The 11,619-nt window shown below is 46.8% G+C and overlaps 1 protein-coding gene across 1 annotated transcript in view; it reads right to left on the bottom strand.

The window, feature by feature from the left end:
* LOC117811970 overlaps positions 1-11,619 on the bottom strand; it is a 57,412-nt gene that overhangs the window by 10,832 nt on the left and 34,961 nt on the right. The window contains exons 20-24 of the mRNA XM_034682479.1: positions 11,061-11,278; positions 8,408-8,591; positions 8,166-8,321; positions 7,700-8,062; positions 1,120-2,967 (exon numbers count right to left, since the gene is read on the bottom strand). Coding sequence (XP_034538370.1) covers positions 1,120-2,967; positions 7,700-8,062; positions 8,166-8,321; positions 8,408-8,591; positions 11,061-11,278 — 2,769 coding nt within the window. The remainder of the gene's footprint in view (positions 1-1,119; positions 2,968-7,699; positions 8,063-8,165; positions 8,322-8,407; positions 8,592-11,060; positions 11,279-11,619) is intronic.

Raw genomic sequence — 11,619 nt, 5'->3', positions numbered from 1 at the left:
AGATCAAAACAGAATAGAATGGAACAGATCAAAGCAGAATAGAATAGAATGGAACAGATCAAAGCAGAATAGAATGGAACAGATCAAAGCAGAATAGAATAGAATGGAACAGATCAAAGCAGAATAGAATAGAATGGAACAGATCAAAGCAGAATAGAATAGAATGGAACAGATCAAAGCAGAATAGAATAGAATGAAACAGATCAAAACAGAATAGAATAGAATGGAACAGATCAAAACAGAATAGAATGGAACAGATCAAAGCAGAATAGAATAGAATGGAACAGATCAAAGCAGAATAGAATGGAACAGATCAAAGCAGAATAGAATAGAATGGAACAGATCAAAGCAGAATAGAATAGAATGGAACAGATCAAAGCAGAATAGAATGGAACAGATCAAAGCAGAATAGAATAGAATGGAACAGATCAAAGCAGAATAGAATAGAATGGAACAGATCAAAGCAGAATAGAATAGAATTGAACAGATCAAAGCAGAATAGAATAGAATGAAACAGATCAAAACAGAATAGAATAGAATCGAACAGATCAAAACAGAATAGAATGGAACAGATCAAAGCAGAATAGAATAGAATGGAACAGATCAAAGCAGAATAGAATGGAACAGATCAAAGCAGAATAGAATAGAATGGAACAGATCAAAGCAGAATAGAACAGAATGGAACAGATCAAAGCAGAATAGAATAGAATGGAACAGATCAAAGCAGAATAGAACAGAATGGAACAGATCAAAGCAGAATAGAACAGAATGGAACAGATCAAAGCAGAATAGAATAGAATGGAACAGATCAAAGCAGAATAGAATGGAATGCTTCAATTGATCAAAGCCAAATTACAACAGTGATTAACTAGCTCTCTGCTAGGTGTCCCCTCAGCTAACTCCCTGACCTTTAACCTCTGTGTTTGTGTTGTTGGACCCTTTAGGAGATTTGTTCATGTAAGTATCAGACTAAATATCTATTATATTACTTTGAGAGTAACATATTCGTATTTCTGCTTGTATATTTTTTTCGTCAGGAAGCATCACAAACAGATTTTAAACCTCTGTGTTTTGTGTGTTTGAGGTTTTTATCGTCACTTATTCTAACGCTGACCTCACCTTCACACAGCCTGCGTGCTCCTCCTCCTCCTCCCCCACCTGTGCCTCCTCCCCCTCCTCCTCTTCCTCCTCGTCCTCTCTGTATTGATAAATGTATCTCTGATTGTCCGCGACGTCTGGCAGCTTCACCGGATCGGACGCCGTCTCGTTCACCGTCACTGCACTCTTATTGGCCGGTTCCCTGTGAGTGAAAGCAGCCCAGGACCTCCGGTCTCCTGCGGTCAGCTGGGGGAGGTGACCTTTGGGACTCAGGTCCTTGTCGTAGCCCAGCAGGCTCTGGATGTGGGGGGGCAGTTTGAACTCGGCCACGAGGAGGTTTGGTGCTGAGGCCGTGGCCAGGTTCCTGTAGAGCACAGCGGGGACTTTAGGAGGTGAGGAGGAGGAGGAGGAGGAGGGGTCTCTGGTCTGCTCTGAGGGTTCAGACTCCTCCTGGTTGGGCTGGTACATGATGTCAGAGCAGATACTCTGTCTGTAGTTACTCTTCTGGTTCCAGATGTCCTCCAGCTCCTCCTCTTCCTCCTCAAACTGCTGCCGGTCGAGGCGGACCGGGTCCGTCTCTTGCTCTGGACCTGGAGGTGTCACTGAGTCCTCCCTCCTCTTACTGCAGCCTCCCACCTCCAAGGACAGGATCCTCCCCAACACCCCTTTAGGATGCAGGGTCTCCTGACCTGCAGCTTCAGGGCAGAGCTTGATGCTGCTGGAGGTGGAGATCCCAGAGTCAACAGAGTCCTGACGGACGCTCACCGAGGACTTCAGGTTCACCACCATGTGAGACGCCTGACTCTGACAGTGGAGTCCAGGACCGTCTTCGTGCACGCTGTGGGGCCTTGAACATCTATGGTACACGTGTCCCTTCAGGTCTCTAATGAGCGTGTGCACGCTCAGGCAGCCGTGATTGGGTTCAGGTTCGTTCACGTACACAGACCGGCTGCTCTCGTCTGTCTCGTCCCACTCCTGCACGCCGCTTTCAGAGTTCAGCAGGTCGTTACAGGGAACCGTCTGATCCTGATCCTCGTCCACAGACACAGGAGGAGACGAGTCCACATCAGGACCATCTTTCACTGTGTCTGATGAGGTCTGAGTCTGAGGACAGCTGGTCTCTGCCTGTTTGGGGGCAGCTCGAGTCTGTTTGAAGGAGCTCAGGGCCGAGTGTCTCTGAGAGAGGGGGTCTGGATCTGACCCCGCTCCTGTCTTGGACTCTGGAGGGGCAATGGTGATGATGTCCTGGATGCTGGGGATCAGCGTCCGGTCTCTGGGCAGGTCGAAGCTCAGCGTGGAGCCCAGAGAGAGGAACCTGCAGTGGGTCCTGACAGGGTTCGGACCCTCTGAGACGGCGTACGGAGTGATGCTGTCGTCCGCTGAGCACTCGGTGTCGATGTCCAGCAGCAGAGAGTTCTTCACGTACGCCGCTCCTCCCTCTCCTCCTCTGCTCTTTGAACTCTTCTTCCTCCGAGCTTCCTTCAGAGGCCACGTGTGTGTGTCGTACGTGATCGTCTCTCCGTCACGGCGAGGCCCGCCCTGCGCCTGCTCCTCCACTCCCATGATCTTCTGGATGGTGTGTCTGCGAGCGTCTCTCTTCCTCTTCCTCTTCTTGCCCATCCTCTTCAGGCTGCTGAAGATGGAGCCGCCGCTGCCGCAGCTGCTCGCCGTGGACGGGTGGAAGGTCACGTTGGCCGTCTGAGGGGCGAGCGCTGAGGAGGACGGCGAGGAGGAGCAGGTGGAGGAGGATGAGGAGAACGTAGGGGAGGCTGAGGCTGCAGAGCGGCTCTTTAGACGAGGCAGCGTGATGCTCTCATACACGGGAGCCGCTGACAAGATGCTGTCCTTCACATGCAGGTAGGTACTTACCTGTGGGGAGAGGAGGAGGAGGTTAGACATGTTATAAATACAGAGAGGGACAGATCAGGAGGCGTGAGGTGAGGAGACTCTGTACGGTAGGTTACAGTCTTTGCTTTAAGAGTTCCTACATGAGGAGCGATGCAGCGCTGCAGACGAGGTCAACACAAACACAAACCATACCGAGATAAATCAAGCTTCAGACTACTATAGGCTCAGACTGCTATAGGCTCAGACTACTATAGGCTCATACTACTATAGGTTTAGACTACTATAGGTTTAGACTGCATTAGGTTTAGACTGCTATAGGCTCAGACTGCTATAGGTTTAGACTACTATAGGTTTAGACTACTATAGGTTTAGACTGCAATAGGCTCAGACTGCTATAGGCTCAGACCACTATAGGCTCAGACTACTATAGGCTCAGACTACTATAGGCTCAGACTACTAAAGACTGCTATAGGCTCAGACTGCTACAAGTTTAGACTGCTACAAGTTTAGACTGCTATAGGCTCAGACCTCCATAAGTTTAGACTACTATAGGCTCAGACCTCCATAAGTTTAGACTGCTATAGGCTCAGACCTCCATAAGTTTAGACTACTATAGGCTCAGACCTCCATAAGTTTAGACTGCTATAGGCTAAGACTGCTATAGCCTCACACCGCCATAAGTTTAGACTACTATAGGCTCAGACTGCTATAGGCAGTACACAGAGGGACAGCTCAGGAGGCATGAGGTGAGGAGACTCTGTACGGTAGGTTACAGTCTTTGCTTTAAGAGTTCCTGCATGAGGAGCGATGCAGCGCTGCAGACGAGGTCAACACAAACACAAACCACACCTAGATACATCAAGCTGCAGACACAAGGAGCGATTAACAATAACAATGGCAAAAAGGAAAATATTAAAAAGACTTTTCATTCTGTACATTCTGTAGCTGGTTGTAGCTTTGTCACTGACACACACTGCAGGGTAAAAATCATCAATGACGATGAGACAGACGCATGGAGGCAGGGAGAGCTGGGACACACAGCACACATGCTGCAGGTAAGTGATCAATGGCAGGTACACACTACAGGATAATCAGGCTGATTTGTGTCCTGATCTCCTCCTTACGATCAAAGCCAGGAAAAGGCTGGATTGTCTGATGTTTGCAGACGACATGGTGTGTGATGTTCCTGTGGTGTGGGGTGTGTTAGGAGCATAGACTGTAAAAAATATGGACGTAGGATCCGTGACGTCACCCATCTGTTTCTGAAGAGCTGTTTTGAGACCAATCGGCTGCGGCAGCCATATTGCTTCTGTCGAGCCAGTGTGACGTAAAGAGGCGGGCTTTGAGCCTCCTAGCCAACAGCTGCAGTGTTCCTGCAGGCAGCTGTGCCTCTCATTGGAAGACTAGTAATCTCAATATCTTCTAAATTACCGAATTAGAAAAAAATTCACCCCCCTCACAGTGAGAGGACATCGAGAAATTAGCTATTCAGACTACACTCATCTTTTGTACCAGGCTGTAAACATGTTTATTAATGCTGCAAAGATCGTCTTTTCCCCATTCATGTGTATGTGACTTCCGGTACTTCCGGAGCCAGCCTCAAGCGGATCCTCGATGAACTGCAGCTTTTAACACTTCCGCATTGGACTCATATTTTTAGACCGGAGGTTGCCGCTTGGTTAGGAGTGATTCTGTCCGGTCGGAGCCGCTCGAAAGGCCTCAGAAGGAGAGATCATAAATAATGAACATGTTTAATATTTGCAACTAGAAACCCTGTAGTGTGTGGGATGCTCTGAGAGGAACCGAGCACGCTCAGTGTGTGATGTCACGTGTACCGGAGCAAAAGCCAATCAAGACGCGAGCTGACTCAGCTGACTGACGGAAGAGGAAGTAAAAACAAACAAAAACATGGCGCCGGTGAAAACAAAAGTCTCTTGGACCTCCGAAATGGAAGACCGTTTCTCTTCATTGTGTGTTTTTCAGAAAGTAAGAGGCCGAAAACAATTGTAAGGGCCAAGTTTCGTTCAGACGTGTAAATAATCAACAGTTTTGGGTTGAAAGTGAATCTTCATATTTGTGATTTCATTGTATAAGTTAAGTTATAAAATATGTTGAGTCAGCTAAAAGTAATTTGATTAATTTCATGTGGATATTTTGTGAAGTTAAAAAGCAGTATGTTATTGTTGTCAGCAGTGAGTTGTGTTACTGTCCCTTTAAGAGAGAGAGAGCTCTTTCGTGTGGTCTAGGGTGAGACTGGGGCAGACAGTTAAGGATCAATCAAAGACTGAGCCACATGGTTTCTTTACCGTAGTATAGTTCTTTAAGAAAACTGAACTTTGAATCATCCAGTCAGATTGTTTATCTACTGTATCTACTGTACATAGACCTCTTCACAGACCCGGACTATCCCCCCCCCTACAGCAGGCGGACTCATGCATCCTGCAGGCCTCTGTGAGAACAAGAGTTATTCAACCTGTCACACATGAACGATGACTTCAGGACAAACTGTCTGCTTCTTTTCATCAACGTCCCACACGTCCAGGAAACAAAGGACTCAGAGATAAACAAACCACACACACACACACGCACACACACACACGCACACACACGATGCAGAGCGATCAAACATGAAATGAAGGCCGGAGAGCGTGGACGTTCATTTCCACGCCTGCAGATCCAAATCAGAATCACATGTGGCTGAACATGGCGTCATGTGCAGCTGTAATAGGTCGACCTTTCACCTCTGTGACTAATCTCTTGTTTCTGTGGAAGCCCCAGACTATAAATCACGGCGTGCAGGCTGCAGAGTTCAGCACCAGTTCTCCGTCTAATGACTACGCCTGTGTTGGCATGCAGGACGCGCTCCTGCTGGGAGCCATTTTGGAGCAGAAGTTTTGTAAGGAAGTGAGGATGAGGTCACTTCTTTTACTCTGATGTGAGAGCAGAACAAGAGCAGGCTGACATCAGGTCAGCTTTGGAACGACAGGAGGAGAGAGAGAGAGAGCGTCTGTCAGCATGCTCAGCGGGAGGACGACTGTGTGTGTGTTTCTTACTCATCACCCTCTTTCCGTCTCTGTCATCAGAGCTTCCAGGCTCAGGTCCAGACTCTGAACGAGCCGGGTGGAGAGAGAGAGAGCTCGGTCAGAGGAAAGTTGGATCTGAACAGGCTGATTAATTGTCTGAGTGTCAGCGGGGGATTCATTCATTCATCTGAGTTTACAGAGGGCGGCTTCAGGAGAGACAGAGTCCTGACGGATCTGTAAAGAGAGCTCTTTAAAGATCCTCCTCTCAGAGACGTCCTTCAGCTCTGTTGACTTTGACTCGGATGGTTTAATGACGGCACTTTGGCCTGTGTGTCTTCATAAACCTGGCTGCGGCCCGGCTGTATGGAACAGGAGTTAGTAAAGCATGCCGCCCTGAAACAACAACCTTACCCAGCATGCAGTGCGTGCACACTCCGAGACGCAGCATGCAACTCACAACGCACAATTTACCTCGTTTGCACTCTGCCGATAAATCTTTTTCTTTCGCTTTAAACTACCCAAAGTGTTTTCCAAAAGCCCCTGGCAGCGCCTCCAAAAGCTTTTACAGGCAGAGGGATGAAGAGCAGCGGGCTGAGGGAGAGAACGGGGAGAGAGGAGGATGTGAAGGAGGAAGAGAGGAGCAGCGGGAGATCCATGCAGAGGATAAACTTTACTGTGGTGACTCTCAGGAAGAGACAGCGTTCAGGAGAAGAGATGTAACCATACACTCCGCTCAACATGAGATCTGTGCACAGGATCATGACCTTATTACTTACTGCTGTAGCCTCAGACCGCTATAGGCTCAGACTAGTATATGCTCAGACTGCTATAGGCTTAGACTACTATAGGCTCATACTACTATAGGCTCAGACCACTATAGGCTCAGACTACTACAGGCTCAGACCGCTATATGCTCAGACTACTATAGGCTCAGACCACTATATGCTCAGACTACTACAGGCTCAGACCGCTATATGCTCAGACTACTATAGGCTCAGACCACTATAGACTCAGACTACTACAGGCTCAGACCGCTATATGCTCAGACTGCTATAAGTTTAGACTACTAAAGGCTCAGACTGCTACAAGTTTAGACTACTATAGGCTAAGACTGCTATAGGCTCAGACCTCCATAAGTTTAGACTACTATAGGCTAAGACTGCTATAGGCTCAGACTGCTATAAGTTTAGACTACTATAGGCTCAGACTGCTACAAGTTTAGACTACTATAGGCTAAGACTGCTATAGGCTCAGACCTCCATAAGTTTAGACTACTATAGGCTAAGACTGCTATAGGCTCACACCGCCATAAGTTTAGACTACTATAGGCTCAGACTACTATAGGCTCAGACTGCTATAGGCTCAGACTGCTATAGGATCAGACCGCTATAGGCTAAGACTACTATAGGCTCAGACTACTATAGGCTCAGACTACTATAGGCTCAGACTACCATAGACTCAGACTAATATAGACTCAGACTACTATGGGCTTAGACCGACAGGGGAACTGACACACTGGGATCCTGTCTTTCCCTCTCTCTCCTCTCTCTGCCTGTCTCTTACTTTAACTCTTCCTGTCCCATTAAAGTTCCTAACCATAGACCTTTCTGGAGTCCCTGAGCTCCCTTGTCTCGTAGTTGTCCCCTGTCTGAGGTTTTGTCTCATCCCTTTGTTATCAGCGTCGTCTTTAACGTGTAACGTCCTGACTGAGTAAAGAGTTTGTCTCTCACCCGATGGACGGACTCACAGCTCTCCTCCTCCACCTCATCCGTCCCAGCAGGCGAGTCCAGCACCTGAACCTGGCTGTCCCCTGTGTTAGCAAAGCTGAGGATGAGGTTGACCGTGCCCCCTAAAGAGGGACTGCTTGGGTCTTTGAGGACCACGATGGAGGGTTTTGGAGACTCTGAGGGGGCGGACTCGCTGCCTGGTGGAGTGATGGTATGCATGACCTCGTACCCGTCCTCCAGCAGCCTCTCATCCTCCAGCTGTGGGAGCGAAGGAGGGAGGTCTCCTGCTGCGGTCAGTCTGTCTTCATCAGAGGGGGCGGCTGGGGACTGATGGGAGGGGTACGCCTCGAAGACGGGAGCTGGACTCTATGGAGAGAGCAAAGGAAAGGTGACCTGGGATTCATTTCTGAAAGCAGGACGCATGTTTTGGATTATTCTAAGGGGGAGAAAAGCGCCTCTGAGTTCATACCTCTGTCAGTGGAGGACACAGGGAGGCCTCAGAGTAAATGTTGTCCTCTGCAGCCTCCTGTTGGCTCCTCTTGAGAAGCCACTGTTGTTTCTGGACCCTCCAGTGCACCGAGATCCAGCCGAGCATGCTCCTCAGCTCCTCCATGCGCTCTCTTACCTGCAGGACATGACTCAGGGTTTAAACATTGAACACACTTGAATATTAAGAGTTGCTGTGAGTGATCAGCGTGTGTTCCCCCTCACCATCTGTGTGAGGTGGTGTTCTTTATGCAGGATGTTCCTCCCCGAGGCCACCAGCTCGTCAAACTCCTCAAACTTCAGCTCGATCTGCAGGTCCAGCTCTGCAGCCAGCGGCTTCTGGCCGTCTTTCCCGAGATGCAAGGCGGCCTCAGAGAAAATGTGGGACCTGGTGTCTTCAGTCCACGAGCTGTTCAGAGGAGGGAGAAGGAGGAGGAGGGAGGAGACGAGGAACAGGGCTGTGAGGGGAAGTCATGCATTGAGAAGGAGCAGACTCTCCCTGATAGCACACACATCCATCCCCCTGTCACACTCCCGCTGACCTCCTCTGCACATCTTAAATTATACTTTCAGCAGGGACCTGAGCTCCACAACGAGAACATCCTGTCCTCTCTTTAAGATATGTTAATGTGCAGATGTTCTCATTGAGGATTAAGAGTGAGTCTGTGCAGGGAAGGGGTCGCAGCATCCCCACGGCCTGCAGAGAAATCAACCTACAGCCACGTTTACATGGAAGCTTCTCCTTCATCAAAACAAGATTCAGTTTTCAGAAAGTCTGTTTATAAATTATTCTTACAAAAAGGGGGGGTCGCCTTATTATCAGGGTCTTCTTTCATGTGGTCCGGTATATGACTACAACATGCTTTAAGTTTGAGGAAACCATCTGACAGTAAAAACAAGTGAAGGTAGTTTGGGTCACTTTTAAAAGTGTTTTCATGACTTAGAGTTACATGCACTGCAAAAACTCAAAATCTTACCAAGTGAAATTGTCTCATTTTTAGTCTAAATGTCTTCTCCCACTTGATTTAAGATAAATTTACTTAACAAGTAACATTTGAGCAAGATAGAGGGACTTGTTTTAAGGCATATTAAATATCTTGTTAAGTCAAACAATCTTGAAATGATCTTGTTTTGAGTTTTAATTTCGAAGAAACAAGTTTTATTTTACATTTCAGACATTTTTCAAGCTGAGATCTTATTTGTAGAAGACGGATAATCTTGATTTAAGACAAACACTTAACTTGATTTAAAGCTGGGGTTGGTAATCAGATTTAGATCCACTTTTTGTTATACTGGTTAAAATGATCTTTATGTCCTGATGGCAATCAATACATATTGTGTTCTTAAAAAAGAGCGAAGAAAAGCTGCTATCTACAGTCGGAGTAAACCTGGGAAAACACCAACCAATCACCTTTTTTTGGGACCCAAAATTTTAAACCATTCAAATCCCGTCCAGCCGTTCTGCTCGCCTCCTGCACGTACATTTCCCCGGTGTGCACTCTGAGTCTCCGTCTCCTGCCTCTGCTTTCCCTGACTCTATTGACTGTCTCTCTCGCTCCACCTCGGGCCTGTCCCCTCTGACCCGATGAGGTGCTTTGCTCAGGACTGTAGTCCGGATCAGAGTCTAAAAAGCTCTCACCACGGGGCTCTGACAAGCAGAAGAATGAATGACATTTAGTAAGTCCTACAGAAATGTAGATGTACTGTAGCGTCTGTCCGGACGCTGTAGGGATGACGAGCTGAGTCGTGAACACGTTGATCTTTAATAACCGGTCACTGTCGGCCGTGATCACGACAACCAACAAAACAACAATCAATGTGTGAATGAATGAAGAACTTCTCCTGCTTGTCTCTCCTCTCTCCCGCTCACACACTCTACACCTCTCCTGATGCCTTCACTGACCGTCAACACTGTAGGAATTAAGAACATCTACACTGAACACGTTTAACAAACAGTAGAGCTGTTACAGTATTATATATGTGTTAGAACTTTTCTCCTGATATCGTGTCACCAGTACAACTGGATAATGCTAGAATGACAGTTGTGAGTACTAACAGCAGCCATGTTTGTTTGTGTTTTTAACTTTCACTATGATAATGTTTTGAAAGAAAGAAAGAAAAGTTCTTTTTTTTAAGGGTGGGTTTCAGTTTTCAGACACTGTTTCTTCTAAATCAGATCAAAATATTCATCCTCAAACTACATGCACACAATGAAACACCTCCTTTAGAGCATAGCTGGCTTATCCTAAAAAACAACATGACTGAATATTAGTATATCCAGCTCACTATGAGAAGACATTATATCTCAAAATACTCAAATTAAACTTTGTATCTTATTTCAAGTACAAGATGGTCTTAAACCTAGAGAAGTGCCGCTATAATACAACTCAAGTTAAGGTGAATATATCTCAAATGAAGAAGTTGACATGAAATGCATTTGTGCAGAAATCTTTTTCTGGGTGAAAAAATACTAATTTTTATCATTTCTGTCTTATTCTAAGACACTAAGCTTTAAAATACCGGTGAAATATTGCTTAAAATAAGTTTTCCCTGCTAATTTTAAGATCACAGTTTTCTAAATATTACATCTTATTTTAAGAAATCATACCAAGTAAATTTTCACTTTTTCTATTGGCAGATTTTTGCTTATTTCAAGGTGAAGGGCCTTATAATACGTTTTTTTCCAGTGTGAATGGACTGAAAACTTTATGTTTTGGTATAAATCAGAAGTTTAAGAAGTTTTGCTTTGAAGGTATGAACTGAAGCTGAAATAAGAGGTAATAATTGTGATGTACGTTCTTGTAATATGTTCAAATCTTTAAAACACAACATCTCTGCTCATGCACGGTGATCATTTTGCACGGTAAGGTCTGCTTACATCATCCCGAGGTAGCTCCTGAAGAAGCGCTGCAGCTTCACGAACTCCTGCAGACGTGACTTGTTCTCCGTCACGCTCCTCTCCAGCTCCGTCCAGCCCTGCAGCATCGCCCTGATCTTCAGCCCGAGGACGTGCACTCTCTCCGGGCACAGCTCCTCCAGCCGGGAGGCCTGGTCCTCCACCTCCTTCACCTCCCCCCTGATGACTTCATGGTCAATCTGCGGAGCATCACAGTGAAGATCTATCATCTCCCATCATGCTCTGCATCGCTCCGACAGCCTGAAACCAATTGTATGTGTGTATGACCTCATCCTGCAGCTCTATGCGTATCATTCAGCTGCAGAGCCATATGGTCTGCATATGGGCTGCCACGCTAACGCAAGCTAGCAATCTTGACCAATTTTTCCCTCCGCTTGGCGAGCAGTAATTAATAGTGTTGAGCGTTCTCTGGGAAAAATCCTCCATAATGTTTCTCAGCTCACGTCGGCCTGCAGAGCACCGAGCGGGGGATGCCTGTCTGCTGACGACACACTGATTTCAGTTTGGGAGATTAGCTCAC

Source organism: Notolabrus celidotus, chromosome 4, assembly GCF_009762535.1.
Source record: "Notolabrus celidotus isolate fNotCel1 chromosome 4, fNotCel1.pri, whole genome shotgun sequence".
Taxonomy (NCBI): domain Eukaryota; kingdom Metazoa; phylum Chordata; class Actinopteri; order Labriformes; family Labridae; genus Notolabrus; species Notolabrus celidotus.
Note: the sequence above shows the minus strand (reverse complement) of the source record. Positions and strands in the feature narration are given on the sequence as shown.